Here is a 15902-nt window from a genome sequence, read left to right as displayed (position 1 = left end):
CAGGGCAACAAAACTGATTAACTGCGTAAAGATCCATCCATGGAAAACACTGAATGAGTTAGGTGGGCTGTTCTGATCACATTTACCACATATCTTCCAATGGTACCCCTGACATTTATTCCAAAAATGTGTCAGCCAAGCAGGCATCTATTAGAGACCGGCATCTATTGGACACTGGCATCCATGGGAGACCAGCATCTATTAGAGACCAGCGTTTATTGGAGATCAGCGTCTATAAGAGACCGGCGTTTATTAGAGATCAGCATTTATTGGTGATTGACGTCTATTAGAGACCAGTGTTTATTGGGGTCCGGTGTTTATTAGAGATTGGCGTCTATAAGAGACCGGTGTTTATTGGAGACCAGCGTCTAATAGAGACCAGCGTTTATTGGAGACCGGCGTCTATTAGAAACTGACTTCTATTGGAGACTGGCGTCTATAAGAGACCGGCGTTTATTGGAGACCGGCATCTATTAGAGACCAGGGCTACCAGAGCTACCCAAAAGCTACTTGCAACACCAATAAGGTTTTTGGGTTTTCCGGGTCCGTGGAAGGTCATAGAGAGGGGGAGCTTGATATAAGAATGCAGGCCCTTTGACGCTCGTATGGCTACCTCAGGGGACGTCATGAAAATGGAACGTACCATTGTTGTCTATGTGGTATTTTTTTTTTAAGTGTTCGTCAGAATAATGGAAGTTACATGCACTTATAACATACAGGTATGGTGTCCTTATGCCCCACTAGTATTACTATGTAAAGTATTAATAACAACTGCCCTCATGGTTAAATGCAGTCTCCCAGCATAAAGCAGGCAAACCTGTGCAGGGGATGAAGGTAGTGCACGTATCACGTGAACAGCACTAACAGGATCCTTGTTCAGTCTGCAAGACGTGGAGGGTTGAAAAAAGGAAACATTTCTATGACACGTCTGTGTCTCACCTACTTCCCCCTTACTTACCCTTACATGTCGTAGAAGTGTTTACTACGACCTGTCGCCTGCAGCACGCCCGTAGATAAACATGAACATTTCTCTATACAGTTCACTGAGCAATCTATGACCTTATACAGTATTTCCTGTGGATCACCTGTGTGCCCCAGACAAGGGGTGACCCTCAGACGCCAGTATCTGCCAGTAATGACAGCAGAGACAAAGGCTTTTGAGGGCTTCAGGGAGTATTCTGAACCGGCACACATTCTCATCCTGACCCTTGACGTTTTGGGCGTCCCCAACTCGTAATCTTTTGACGTGCTGACTGTTCGTAAAATCAAGGGTCCTCAACCCTTGGGAATACAGTACTGGATGCGCACTGGTCCTCAGGATACGTCCAGTACCGTTACCCTAACATAGTACCAGCACCCTAACCTTAACCCAGTACTGGTTCAACTCCAGTACCGCATCTGGTACTGATTCAGATCTGGTACCTCATCAGGCCTGGTGTCAGGTTAGGGTTAGGGTACCTAGGGTGCAACGCGTCGCTGTACTGAACTGGTACTGGTTCGCGGTCTGCAGGTCGTGGACCAATGATTTAATGGAAGCAGTAGGCAAATCGAAAAATGACAACTTGGGGATGCAAAAAAGGCAAAAAGGGACGTGCAGAGGTCCTTAACCCAGTGTTTTTCAACCAGTGTGCCGCAGCACCCTATTGTGCCGTGAGAGATGGTCTGGTGTGCTGGGGAAATTACACATTTTCACATATCTAAAACATTTACTGTCACTAGGGTATCAGCTCTGTGTTCATCCATACGGACTCAGATTTAAAAGACATTTTTCTTTGATTCTATAAATGACTAATCAAAATGACGTTAACGCAATCTGGCCGCAAAACTACCCGCTAGCTCTGCTTTTAGAAAAGTCCCGCCCCCCTTCAACTGTCTTCGCCAATCATTGTTGGAGGCTTAATCACGTCATCCATCTGACTCATTAGAAGTGGTTAACGTCCTCACTTCCTTGTTATAATTCGGCTCATAAAGTCTCGCAGTTCCAACAAAAGAACAGCTAAAGCTCGTGTTTAGCGGTGTAGCTTCCTGCAGGTCAGACAGTTTAAAAAGTGAACAAAACATGAAGCTCAGAGACGTGAGTCTGCCCAGCATCTGCGTCAGTTTTTTGCACTACATCCCCCATGATACATTGGGTTAAAGTGACAGCGCCTCTGCCCTGCAATGACGCTTCCCGCTTTTTCTGCTTCAATTATTTAAAAAAATGCACACAAGATCGTGGAAGGACTGAACATCAATACAGACTAAAAATGTTTTACCGTTTTGGAAGCTTGTGTGCTGCGGAATTTTTTTCTAGGAAAAAGAGTTCCTTTGCTCAAAAAAGACTGAAAACACCGCCTTGACCAAACATCACTATGGGACGAATTGGGAGTGAGAATGTGTTGGATCGAGAAAGCTTAATGTGCTTTAAAAACCATTCGATGGGATTCTTTTTTTCTGCCCCTCATAGTTGAAGTGATGTTCATCACAGACCTCTCAGTTTTAAGTGGGACGACATGCAGAACTGGTGACTGTAAAAACACTGTCTTGTCCCTCAGTAGTTTGGCCCTGCATATGTGAGAGCAGCCTAACAAACCTCAAATTGAAGTAGTGTGATAGTTCTCCTGAATATGGAAATAAATAGGTCATAAGGAATTACCTCGTCTCCAATCAAGAACTGGTCATCAATGGTGAACGTGAAGGGATCAGTGGGACTGAGCCACCACATCGGCCGGTAGATGGGATTTCCTGTCATCTGCCACTCGTCTGCATACTTCTCAATCAGTGGGACCACATCCTTCTGGTGCTTCGATATGTAGGTCCGAGTCAGGTTTAGCAGCTGTGGTTCAACAATCACTTTGGTTAGCAAAACCACTGAGGCGGAGAAAAACAGTTTTCATTCACTCAACTAAAGCATTAAAACAAGTTCAATACAAGAAAGAATATAAGTAGTGAACATGTGTCAAAGTCAAGGCCCGGGGGCCGGATCCGGCCCTCTTGGTAACTATATCTGGCCCTCCAGATCATTTTATTTTATTGTTATTAATGGCCTGATGTTATCTTATTTCTAACTTGTATAATTTTCACAAAATATATTTTAAGGAGAGTAAAATATTGAAAGTTATTTAAGGTTTAAGTTGATTTATTCTGGAATAATATTCATGCATTTTTATTCATAATTATGTTAAAAAGTTACAGTTTTAAAAATGAGCATTCTGCTAGCTTTTTGGAGTATTTTGGCATTCACTAAAAAATTTTAGGCTTTTTTGAAGATTAGCTAATATTACAGGTACACGCTAGCTATTTTGGCTAATTTCTGATTTTTTTTCATTTTTTTTAGGCTATTTAGGAGTTTAACTAATATTTTAGGATCATGCTATCAATTTTAGCTAATTAGACTATTTTGTTTTTTGGGCTGTTTGGGAGTTTGGCTTATATTTCAGCTACATGCTAGATGTTTTGACTAATTTTGGCCTTTTTTTCCATTTTTTAGGCTATTTTGAAGTTTAGTTATTTTTTCAGCTACATGCTAGCTGTTTTGACTAGTTTAGTTGACACGTTTGTTAAGTTTTTAGATTAATTTGACATCTAGCTAATATTTTAGCTGGCTATCAGATTCAGCATTTTCAGCTTCAACGTTTTTAGCTATCAATTTCAGCATCTTCATCTATCAGCACTAGCATCTTCAGCAGCCACATTCAGCTTACAGCATTCACACTAGCATTATTGCAGGTAATGCTATATATCTAGTTCATAATTATGTTAAAAAGTTACTGTTTTAAAGTTAAAAAAATTTAGTTTTAGTGTATTCAATAAATGTTGATCCTGTTCGCCCCGCGACTGAAGGTGTGTTTTGGATTTTGGCCCCCTGTGCGATTGAGTTTGACACCCCTGAAGTAGTGGACCCATAAATTATGTTTGCACTTTCTTTCATCTGATCATGTAGATGAGACAATAAAGACACTTTTAACTTAGTGACTTCATCGCTGTTGTCCTTAGTTTCTACTGAGCCAAACATCTTCAGCGTTTCTGAGAAGGTCACATCCTCTGTAATATCCGTGACTCAAACAAAATTTGACCACGTCTTTAGGAAAATGTAGTTTTCATTAGCAGGACTGCGAGCATTTGGAATGAGCTGAAGTCACAGCATGGGTTTGAGTGGATTTTTCTCTAATTGAGAAGCCAGGCATGTGTGGCTTTGAGGTTTTTCCACTATTTGATGGAGGCGCTGTCGTTCCAGTGACCTGTCTGCGACTGTCTCGAGTCTCACCGACTCTGGAAAGAAAGGTGCACATTCAAACTTCAGCAGAATTTCCCATAAAATCTTAATTTACCTCATGCAGCACGGGGGCCTGCTCTCCACTAAACATCCACTAACTTCATCCAGCTTTCTAAGTGAAGCGGCGCTGCATACCAAAATGGAAAACTCGCGGCTGTCAAATGTCTAGCTGTCCAAAAGGCCTATTTTTATCCTTGTCACGCGATACAAGTCATAACCATGCCATTTTCCTGTCTTCATCCTCTGCTACTGGGAAAAAACACGTCCGATCGTTCCCACTCTGCCACACTTGTCAATTACTCGTGGAAATCTTAATCAGCTCAATAAAGTATTTTTCCAAGACTTGTCCTCAAATTCATTATCATTCCAGCCCAAACGGTCATTGAGCCATAAATCCAGAACAGAGGCTGTAATTCAGAACAGATGGACTCTAAACCACAGGTGAATGAAACCAGGAAAGGAGGGGCGGGTGGAAAACTTCTCATCCTCTGAGGGAACATAAACTCTTTTGGGAACCTGAGCCGCATCCATGAGAAATTCCAATATCACTTGAGACGTCATTCTCTGTTTTCCTGCTGCCGGAGTCCAGCTCAGGATGATTCTGGTCTTAGAAGCGGGAACGTCCTCGTACGGGTTGGGGGGGGGAGTGGGTTTATAAAAACACATCTGGTGGAAGAACATGTTCCTCCTGCTTTCAGAACATCGTCTCACTTGATAGCTTTGCAATAAATCCCGTGAAGTTCGTCACCTTAGCAGCTGATGGTTTGTCCCGGCTGTGAGGAGCTGAAGAACTTCTGACCAATAAAACACCGTCTCCTAATTGCAAAAGCTGCAACCATTGACATGTATTACTGACTGGACATATCAAGGTGTTAACCTCCCCCATAGAAAATGACTTTCCTCCGGCCCTCGTGAAATAGGCGATACGCTGCTGCCATTTTGAAACCCGTTGAAGGGATTCGTCCGAGTCGGTCTGTAATTTGAATAACTTGCGATAAAGAAAAAATATCTTTACAAAAATTAGGATTAGAAAGAAGATTTTAAGAAGAATGCATCAAAGAAAAATTGGTTAGTCTAACAAATAGAATGAGTAATAACTGTCTAGTTGTCAAAGGAAGTCTATGGGACTTTGGTCTCTTGGAGTCAACAGGTACTTCCTGTTTGGGACACGAGAGGGGAGGGGTTGATATGTCCAGGGATTTCTACTGTCAGTGGCTGCAACTCTTTTCTGTGACATCACACACTAACAGTGCTTTGATTGGTGAAGAAAGCATCACTTTAAGGATTAAAGATTATCCACATCATTTAGTCCAGATTAAACCAGCCCAATTTTGTGATATTGGGCTGTATAAATACAATTGAACGGAATCACTTTGACTTTGACTGTGTATGAGAACTGGACTCAGTGACTCCTCCCCCCAGCGTTTAAAACAGGAAGTGCCCAAAATCCCATTGACTGCTTTAGAGAAATATACGGCTGTTATTCAGTCATTCTATTGGTCAAAATAACCTTTTTTTTTTTTACATTTTCTTGATAATTTACCTTTTTTTCAGGATATTTTTTCGGTCGTTCAAGTTCTTCATGTTATAAACTAAACAATCAGATGCCTCAATAAAAGTAGGTGGAGCCAACTGGCCCCACGTCCAACATTCAAAATGTTTGATTAACAGATCATGTGTTTCTAGTGGTAGGGGTGTGGCCTTCCAACAAGCTCACTTCTGATTGGCAGGAGTGGTTGCCATAGAAACTCAGACTGACTCATTGCTTACTGACAAAATCTGGCTTCACAATGGCGGCGTCCATACTGTATTAAAAAAAAATTGTAACCGAATTGACTTCATTTGATTGGAGCCGGAATAATGCATTTTGTATGAATGAGGTCACTCGGTCCAGTTCTCTGATACAGTCTATGGTTCTGGAACTTGGACTCTTATAGTCTCCAGCAGCTTTAGGACCAATAGAACCAATCAGCGGTGAGGAGACACTCTGAGCTGAACACCTCCCACAGGATTTTAATAATCAAGCTTAGCGTAGAGAAAACGTAACACACCTGCAGCAGTAACAAAGTTCATAAATGAGCAGTGAAAGTTCTATCCTCTCTCAGCTGGAACACAATGGCATCATGGGAAATGTCCATTCAATAAACCATTCACAGCCAAACTTCATCATCAGAATTCAAATGTCTCTTTTTGCCTTTTCCATTTTAAAAACACAAACAGTGACAAACACAGAAAAGATTCATTTCCAAAACATGGAGGCCGTATAGACAGGATACCTGGTCCTCTCCGCACACCCAGGGAGGGGTTTTGAAGGTGATAACTGGCAGAAAGGCTGCCAGCTCCAGCCAGCGGATGAACAGTTCCTCATCTGTGACCGGTTCTCCAGACAGAGAGCCTCCTGCCAAGACGGAAAAGACAGATGAAGGTTTTGACGGGATGATGATCAGAAAGATCCGAGAACCTCCACCAATCCAGAGTCCCACTCCCATCCTCTCCTGATCTGTGTTCTCAGTGTTCTCAGTCGTCTTTTCATGATGATTATTGCGTTTTTAGCCAGAATCAAAAACCGTGTTGTTTTCAAGGACATAGTTTCTGCAGAGCGGCAGGAGTTTATCAGAAGTTCACCTTTTGGGGGGGACCATTCGCGAGGAACAACCCCGTCCCCCTTTCCTGTCATCTGTCTACACTCTCTCTCAGTAGCTTACATCTCCTACCTAACATCAACGGTGCAACAAAAACGGCGAGCAACATCAGAGCGGTCCAGTTTGGATCCAGATTCCAGTTCAGATGAGGGAAACAAAGACGTTCATTTTAACGTAGTTTTAAAAAGGTACAAGAACGGGTTAGAAAAACCAAAAACACATTTTTTTGATTACTTCCTTTCAAAATAAAAGACTTCCTGTTCCACATAGGATCATCCCACCCAATGGTATTTTCTCTTGATGTTTCGTAGGTCTACTTCTCTACTTACTACTGCTGTTAACCCTTTTTTTACTTCATGATCCAAAATAAATTTATAAAAATATACTCATTTATAAAGTAGAAGAGTAATCGTAGAGCATGTGAGGTCCTTTGAGGTGTTGTAATGTCAGCACACAAACACCTCAGCCATAAACCGAAATCAGGGGTCGGCAACCTTTAACAGTAAAAGAGCCGTTTGGGTTCATGTTCAACTGATCAAAACCTAGAAGGAGTTCTACATTAGCATTTAAGAAATTTGTATTTGTATTCATGACCTTATTTAAAAAATAATAATAAATATGAACTATGTCTATTTTTGTCTCAAACAAGATAAAAAATATAAAAAGAGCCTAGCATCTCTCAAAATGTGATTTTTTTTTTTTTACTTATTGTCAAAATAAAAGATGATCTGTGTCAAACAGGATCCGTCCGAACACTGATCTAAATCCATCAGAACAGCAAAGGTTCTGAAGCCCACCAGGACGGTTTTCCTACCGACGGCGTCGGGAATGAGGAAGTTGTATCCCAGGAGAGTGTGGTGAAGCAGCGAGGGAATGACCGCCTTCAGCCCCAGCGAGCTCCAGTCGGACTGCAGTGGCGTCATCCTCACAAACAGCGGCTTGTGGCTGGACCTGAGGGCACAAGGACAGGTGTCTTCAGGGAGGGGGGCACCGCATGCACCCCACAGGAAAAGAAGCTGGGATACCGTGTGGCGGCGGTCATGACGGTGGAATCTCCCATCCTGGCGGCCAGGTCAGCCAGGAGTTCGATGTACTTGTCTCCTGCCAGAGCGGGCGGGGACCGCAGGGCCTGCTCCTCGAACAGATTCCCCTCCCCCCCTTCAAGCGTGACGTACTCCATCCCTAAATGGGTCTGCAGCGACCCGAGTCGGTCCAGGAACCAGCTCACCGCTCCGGGGTTGGTGAGGTTCAGTTTCACGCAGAAGTTCCCTCGCCACCGACTCATGATGGGAATCTGGGGAGCATCAACAGGGAGGGGGTCAACTTAAGGTGTGTGTGTTTATCCCACTTCAGAAGAGCACAGGTGTGTAGGGGGGGGGGGGGTGATCATTATGCTAAATGTTGTTCTCAGGGAAACAGTTTTTGGGTCTCACCAGCTTCCCCTGGGGGGCGGAGGGCAGGCTAAGCCAGTACGCCTCGGTACCATCAGTCAGGGAGGAGTAGAACCGTGTGCTGTCCACCCCCAGGAAGGGGGACAGGGTTATGGAAATGTTGAGAAGCTTCACGAGTGGGAGGTCCCTGGTCAGTCTCTTGGACGGCCCCCTTTTCCTGCTGCTGAGGAAGTCGTGGTCCTGGAGGAAGACCAGAAGGGGCGGAGCCAGTTTGAGCGGGGATTTCAAAATTCTCAAAAATTCACAGATTTAGATTAAAGAGATTTAAAGAAAAAACCTTAACAAACTTAAAAAACCATTCACACATCCACGAATAAATATCACAAAAGATTGAAACTAACTACATTCACTAATCTTTAAAATTACACACAAATCACTTGTTACGCACACACAAAATCACATTTACATACAAATTTGATGTGAGGCTCTTGTCACGTCTCCAACATGCATCAACGTGTGATGCGTTAAAATGCTGCTAGAATGCTGGGTCATCAGAGTTTTCTTTTCAGCCGCTTTGGACTTAGATTTATATTATTTGGTGAAACTTGACATTTTCCCACTTTCTTTAACTGATATGACCCGCAAATTGTTACAAAAAGTTTAAATAAGCCTATTTATAAACACTTATTTCTTTAAAAATAACATTTTCTAGAACCGATCACCTCCTCTCAGCCCCCCCTCCCCTGACAGCACCCCCAGCACGAGGCTTTCCCGACCGCTGGTCACGTCATTTCATAATTCTTGTACTTATGCACACAATGTATTGTGTGAGTTAAAAATCAAGAACTACGCACGCACAAAATGAGGTGATACTAGTTTCTCTCCACAAGGAGCCGCATGGCTGCTTTAAAGTATCAGAAAACCTGAGATTCCAAGAAGTTCAGAGTGGTTCCTCTCATGTCCCCCCCCAGCTGGAAGCAGGAACATGCTGTTCTCCAGTGTGAGAATTCTGCGAGCGTCCAAACAGAATGGGCTCTGTGAGACCCCCCAGCACCGACCCCCGGTTGGAGCCCAGCGTGAGGCTGGTGTCAGGATCACCTGATCCCGTTAGTCTTGGCTGAGGTCCCATCGGATCTGCGCCCCCCCCCAAACAACCTGACCTGCTCCAGGAGGTTCTGTTTTCTGTTCTCGACTTTATTTGTGCGGTAAGGGAATGACCGACCCGCAGCAGAAGAGTTCAGAGTCGCTCCATCATCAGATCAAACACTGACGCTCCTCTAGTGCGGACACGCCCACAGAACCGCCAGACCTTCAGGAAAAGCTACTTTGGATCATCTACATCCAAAGTATGCTGTAAAAGGTCCCTCACCTGGAACCCCGGCGGGTCAGACACTCTGGCCTGAAGGAACCGGACATGGAGGACGTATCTCACTGACCTTCAGCTGAGGTAAGAGGAGACGGGATCCTGCAGGAGAACCCGCCTCCTCTTTTCAGAGACAAATCAAGCTTAGCTGCTCAAAGAGCCAAAATGTTGGTTTGACCTTTGTTTTCATGAACAAGGTCACAATAGTTTGTTCTGCAGCCACTTTAGACTGACCTGAGGTTGAACTTCTCTCAAGAACATTTAGCTTTAAAACAAACCGGAAGGCCAAAAACCTGGTTGTACTTAAAGGACAAATTCCGTTCAAATAATCTTTTTGAGCTTCTAAGTTTACTATATTGTCCATTGTTCACTATAAACAACTCCAAAACAGTTTTTTGGTCCATTCTCGAATTTCTGAGCATTCTTCTAAAAATCTGCTCTCTGAGCACCAGCCCCTCCCAACCCAAGTAAACGAGTGGATCCTCACATTGTGATGTCACCAAGTGTGAACAGCCCCTTTCAGGAAGAGTCTGGACTGCCAGCACCGCCCCCAGGCTAACACACACCCACTTTCTCTATGGGGCTAGTGATGCTTTCATTTTAAATGCCATATAACTTCCAATTGAGTCCTGTCCCCAAATCCACCGGTCCTAACGAGAGTTGGTTACTTTAGAGGCCCTTTACAACCAGGAGAAGCCTAAAACCTGAAGACATCAAACCTGTAAATCAATTTTCCTCTTGTGTTTTTCAGGAAAAACTGGCCACAGAGAAAAAATATGGCGCCCAAATATTTATAGCCGAAAAGTCCCTCCCCCTGCCGGAACCGCACACAAAAAAAAACATAATTTGAAATCATTGGCTGGAAGTCCTCACCTGGAACCCCCCATGTGTTAATAAGCTTTTGACCTTTTTATTGGTTCTCTCTTTTTTTCGACTTTTTTTGCTGTTTTTCTCTGTGACTCTCTCTGAGTCAGAAATAAAACAATTAATTTTCTCTGTTCCATTTAAAGTTCATCTTGCACTCTAAACTGACAGTTACAGTTTATTCACATTTCAAAGTTTAAAAGCTGAAAGTTCTGAAAGTTTTTAAAATATCCTTCTTGAAAAGGCTTCTTAAAGTTTAGGAAATTTACACAACCGGCTAAAGATGCGAAATTTCCGCTTCCGGTTGCAGATTGATTCTGGCATCACCAGAGGGTCCTAAAAAAATGTGATTCCAGTTCATTTGAAAATGTAAAAGGTGGAAGTTTTATCTTTGTTCTGTTGAAATCAGACATTCTGTTTTTAAACCAAATGAATTCGTTGGATGGAAATTTGAAAAATAAATGAATGTTCAGGTGAATTGAGGTCAACTGGTGAACTCCTAAAACTTAGCAGGTGAATCCTAAACCATGCTTATTAAGTGCTTCTAGACCCCCAAGCCCCTCCTCCTCTAAATGCATTTGTTGTTTGTATTCAGTCAGAATCAGAAGAAGTTCTTTGTCGTCATGGCGACAGCGATGAGCGGCTCAGGTTCTGTCCAGAGGAGAACCTGCAGCAGAGCGCGTGAAATGAACGGAGGAAAGGAACGGACCATTTCAGAGAGGAGGGTGGTGGAATGCTCGTTGAGGCTGATGACCCCCTCCCCCAGGTGGTGTCTCCTCAGACGGTTGGAGAAGGTCCTCAGCTCCCTCTCCACCTTCTGCCCTGAGTCCACATTGGTGAGCAGCTTCCAAAAGGGCAGCCTGTCGGACACATGGGGGCGGGGTCATTCAGGAGCTGATGAGTAACACCCCCCAAAATCCAGAAACCAAACTCACCTCAGCGCCTTCATGCTGGGCAGCTCTCTGCTGCGCTGCAGCAGCTGCAGCTGAGCCTCCTGGTGAGCGGCCCGGAGGTGGGGGGCCACGCACACGCTGTACTGCAGCAGGGGGCGCTCCAGACCCGGCCGGGACTGCAGGCAGAACTGCTGCCGGCTGTCTAGGCCCAGCTGCAGGGGGCTGTCGGGGGGGACCAGCACCGCCACGCCTGCAGGTCACAGGAAACAAAACATTACGACCATGACGGGATTCATCAGGACAAACGGAAGGTCGTCCTGCAGGTCCAGGTCCTGTAGCATCAGGTCCTGCAGGTCCAGGTCCTGCAGGCCATCCTACAGGTCCAGGTCCTGTAGCGTCAAGTACTGCAGGTTTAGGTCCTGTAGATCCTGCAGGTCCTGCTGGTCCTGAAGGTTCAGGTCCTGCAGGTTCTGAAGGTTCAGGTCCAGTAGGTCGTCCTACAGGCACACGTCCTGTAGCTTCAGGTCCTGTAGATCCTGCAGATCCTGAAGGTTAAGGTCCTTCAGATCCTAAAGGTTCAGGTCCTGCAGGTTCTGCAGGTCATCCTGAAAGTTCTGGCTCTTGCAAGTTCAGGTCGTCCTACAGGTCCATGTCCTGTTGGTCCTGCAGGTCTTCCTGATGGTTCAGGTCCTGCAGGTTCTGAAGGTTCAAGTCCTGCTGGTTGTCCTGAAGGTGCAGGTCCTGCAAGTCCTGAAGGTTCAGGTCCTGCAGGTTCTGAAGGTTCAGGTCCTGCTGGTTGTCCTGAAGGTGCAGGTCCTGCAGGTCCTGAAGGTTCAGGTCCTGCAGGTCATCCTGAAAGTTCAGGCTCTTGCAGGTTCAGGTCCTGCAGGTCGTCCTACAGGTCCACGTCCTGCTGGTCCTGCAGGTCTTCCTGATGGTTCAGGTCCTGCAGGTTCTGAAGGTTCAGGTCCTGCAGGTCATCCTACAGGTCCACGTCCTGCAGCTTCAGGTCCTGGAGGTCCTCCTGAAGGTTTTAGGTCCTAGTCCTGCTGGTCATCCTGCAGGTCCAGGTCCTTGAGCTGAGCATCTGTGCAGAACATCAGGACGGGTTGATGAAGAACGGAGCTGCAGCATCATCGGTTCTCCTCACGCTGTTCAGAGGAGGAGCTTCTGGTTTAACCTCTCAGGACCTGAGCTAATGTTTGAGCTAATGTTTGAGCTAATTATGTTAACATGTCGTCACAGAGCCCCCGTTTAGCAGAATTAACTGCAATAGAAATAAAACCCAAAACTTAACCTCCACATACATGAACACCAGGTAGAGGTTGGAGAACCCTGAGCTTTTCTGTAGCTTCTCCTCGTTTTTGAGCTTCATCCTGGATGTTTGGAGAACATCTTCCTCCAGTTTGGGTCCTTCTGACTCCTTTGCTTCCCTGCTGATTGTCCTCAGCATCTTTTGATTTGGTTCTCCCCCAGAACTTCCTGAAAAACCTTTTGGACCCAGAAGGAAAATGAAATGACCTGATTCTGTGAAGCAGCAACTACTTGGCCCATGTGACTGAAGGAGAGGAATGCCTCCTCTTTCTCAGGTTACTCTCACCCCCCCTCTGACTCCCACTTTCTCCTTCTCACTATCTTCAGGGGTCAGTCCCACCTAAACCCATCAGCCAAAAACTGGAACCTGCAGCGATCAAGCTGGGTCTGCGGACGGAGCCTGAGCGGGTTCTCCTCAGACCTGCTTCTGGTTTCAACGTGCTGGACGTTCTCATGCAGGCCGGAAACTCACGTACGCGTTTATAATCAGATTATTTCAGATCAGCATTTAAGACGGGCTTAAGCCGCAGAAGAGCCGTCCACCTCACAGAGATTCTCACGTGTTTGCAATGGATAATGTCAAAGAGATCCTGGTAACGCCTCAGCTGCTTCCCACAAAGTATTAGGTCTCCGGCGACCCACAGCCGCTCGGGACGCGCAGACGCTCTGGCTGTGGATCCTCCAGTTAAAATACTGTAAAACATAAAACCTACAGTAGACCTGCAAACATGCAGTAGTTTTATGGACCAGAAGCAGAGACACCAGCAGGTCCTGCACACCTGAACGGTCATCCTCACAGGAAAGCACAGAGTTTCCAGGATTCCGTCTGTGGTTTCTGGTGAGCAGCTGAAGCCTTCAGGACGGCTCCTGGATTCCCACATTCAATCATTTCACAGGAGAAGGGATGAAGAGCGAGGACGGTCCAAACAAAGGCGTTCTCAGAACGGTCTCATGACGTTCCAACGATCCCATAAAACACAGAAAAATAACGAAATCCAAAAACCTTCAAGCAGCAGCAAGTTTCAGGAGGAACGAAGTTCTATGGACACACATGAAGGCCTTGCACGTACACACTGATGTGATTCACACACACAGACACACACGCGTGTTGGAGCATTAACAATGGAAATTCAGCTCCCGTGCCCAAACCTTCAACCTTCCTCTGCCGGCCCAGCGCTCCAGCTGGTGGAGGATCAGTCAGTAAGCTGCACAAGAAGAAGTTTTCATTGATGTTCTTCTTGGAGGGGGGGGGTTACATCAGGGGTGTTAAACCTAATCGCACACAGGCCCAAAATCCAAAACACACTTTAGGTCGCGGGCCGAACAGGACAAACATTTATTAAACACTCTAAAACTACATCTTTAAAACTTTTAACTTTTTAACATATTTAGGAACCAGATATATACCCGTGATAATGCTCGTGTGAATGCTGTAAGCTGAATTTGGCTGCTGAAGATGCTGAAATTGATAGCTAGAAACGCTGAAGCTGATAGCCAGCTAAAATATTAGCTGAATGCCAAATTAGCAAAAATACAAACAAAAAAATAAGGTTAGCCAAAACAGCTAGCATGTAACTGAAATGTTAGCTAAGCTCCAAAAATATCTTAGTAAATGCCTAAATAGTCCAAAAAGTTAGCAGAATGTCAATTTTTATGAATTATAAATAATAAAAATGCAGGAATATTGTTCCAGAATAAATCAACTTAAACCTTAAATAGCTTTCAATATTTTACTCCATAAATATATATTTTGTCAAAATTATACATGTTAGAAATGAGAGCAAGATAACACTTTGTGTTATTCTTTTATATGAAAAGTGCTATATAAATAAAGATAGATTTGATTTGAACATCGGGCCCATAATAACAATAAAATAAAATGATCTGGAGGGCTGGATAGAATTACCCGGAGGGCCGGATCCGGCCCCAGGGCCTTGACTTTGACACATGGGTTAAAGGGTAACCAAACCCTAAATCAACTTATTTTGGCGATTGACCTCAATAAATGGGGCTTTAAAAGTGCTGTCTGTTGGTCGTTGCCAAAATTTAGAAAAATTAAAATAAACTTGTTTAATTCTTGAAAATATGGTCATAAACCATATGTGTGCTGCCCCCTATAGGTTGAAACGAAGTATTACAGTTGAATTTTGTGACTGGTCAATCCATTGAAGTCATGATCTGCAGCTCCAGTAGTGATAACAGTCCTGTTCCTTTAATTTTTGTTATTCATTTGTTTATTATTTTTGGGAAATTGGTCAAATTCAAAGCCCTATTTTAATTTATTTTATCTGGACCTTAAATCATATTATAAAATAGAACACATGTAGAATCTGAAGGCTTTAAGAGCATTTAATATTTTAAAAGAACTGCATATTTATTAACTTTTTTGAGTTAACACATATCCCTGGTTTGTTGGTGTTTCATGTTGTGCCTGTTGCACTGTACTTGTACAGTTTGCTTTTACGTATTGTGATAAAAAGAAAAAAAATACACAAGTGAATGTGAATCTGAAAATTTGTAAATTGAAAGAATGTTCAAAAAAGTTTGTAAAAAAAAAAAACAGCCCCCCCGGGCTGCATTTTCAAAATTTGGCTGTGGGTGGTGTCAGCCTCCAACTTACCTGTAACTTTAGAGCTAAAGTTAGAACTCTACCTTACTTAGGTAACTCTAACTCTAACTCTACTCGACTTTTCTAACTCTAGAACTTTCAATATTTTTTGAAACTGCTTCCTCATCTGATCTGACTGGAACACCACAGAGGAACAAAGGGTCCTGATGGTTCTCCCCCCTCACAAGGTGGAGTGGCGCTTTAGGTCATGTGACCCGTGTTACATAACAGTGTGTGGAGGTGTGTGTATATGTGTGTGTTGTTTTGTTACACAGCTTCACTCTTGTTTCCAAAGTGGACAAAAACTGTTTTTCTCTTCAGCTGCAGACGTTTGATGTTTGCAGGTTTTTGCAGCTTCGCAGCGGCTGCATGGGAGAAGCTGCCCCCCCCCCAGCTCCACTTCACTGCTTCCTCAGGTCTCTCTGAGGTGGATGGAACTTCATGCATCAGACGGTGGATGCTGGGACGGGTTTGTGCCCCAGACGGGAGTTTTCATGAGCGGCTTTTTAATTTCACACAATGTTCCCTGTGTGAGAACAAAGATAATCTCCTTTCTATCAAAGCCTCTGAGG

At 44.2% G+C, this 15902-nt stretch overlaps 1 protein-coding gene across 1 annotated transcript in view; it reads right to left on the bottom strand.

Annotated features, from left to right (window-relative positions):
• The window catches only part of si:ch211-236l14.4 (SITS-binding protein), a 20577-nt gene that overhangs the window by 1190 nt on the left and 3485 nt on the right, over positions 1-15902 (bottom strand). Inside the window, exons 3-9 of the mRNA XM_024282805.2 lie at positions 11451-11658; positions 11225-11375; positions 8331-8528; positions 7923-8191; positions 7712-7848; positions 6532-6653; positions 2636-2815 (exon numbers count right to left, since the gene is read on the bottom strand). Coding sequence (XP_024138573.1) covers positions 2636-2815; positions 6532-6653; positions 7712-7848; positions 7923-8191; positions 8331-8528; positions 11225-11375; positions 11451-11658 — 1265 coding nt within the window. The remainder of the gene's footprint in view (positions 1-2635; positions 2816-6531; positions 6654-7711; positions 7849-7922; positions 8192-8330; positions 8529-11224; positions 11376-11450; positions 11659-15902) is intronic.

This window comes from Oryzias melastigma, linkage group LG6 (assembly GCF_002922805.2).
Source record: "Oryzias melastigma strain HK-1 linkage group LG6, ASM292280v2, whole genome shotgun sequence".
Classification (NCBI taxonomy): Eukaryota; Metazoa; Chordata; class Actinopteri; order Beloniformes; family Adrianichthyidae; genus Oryzias; species Oryzias melastigma.
This window is presented reverse-complemented; position numbering and strand designations above follow the sequence as displayed.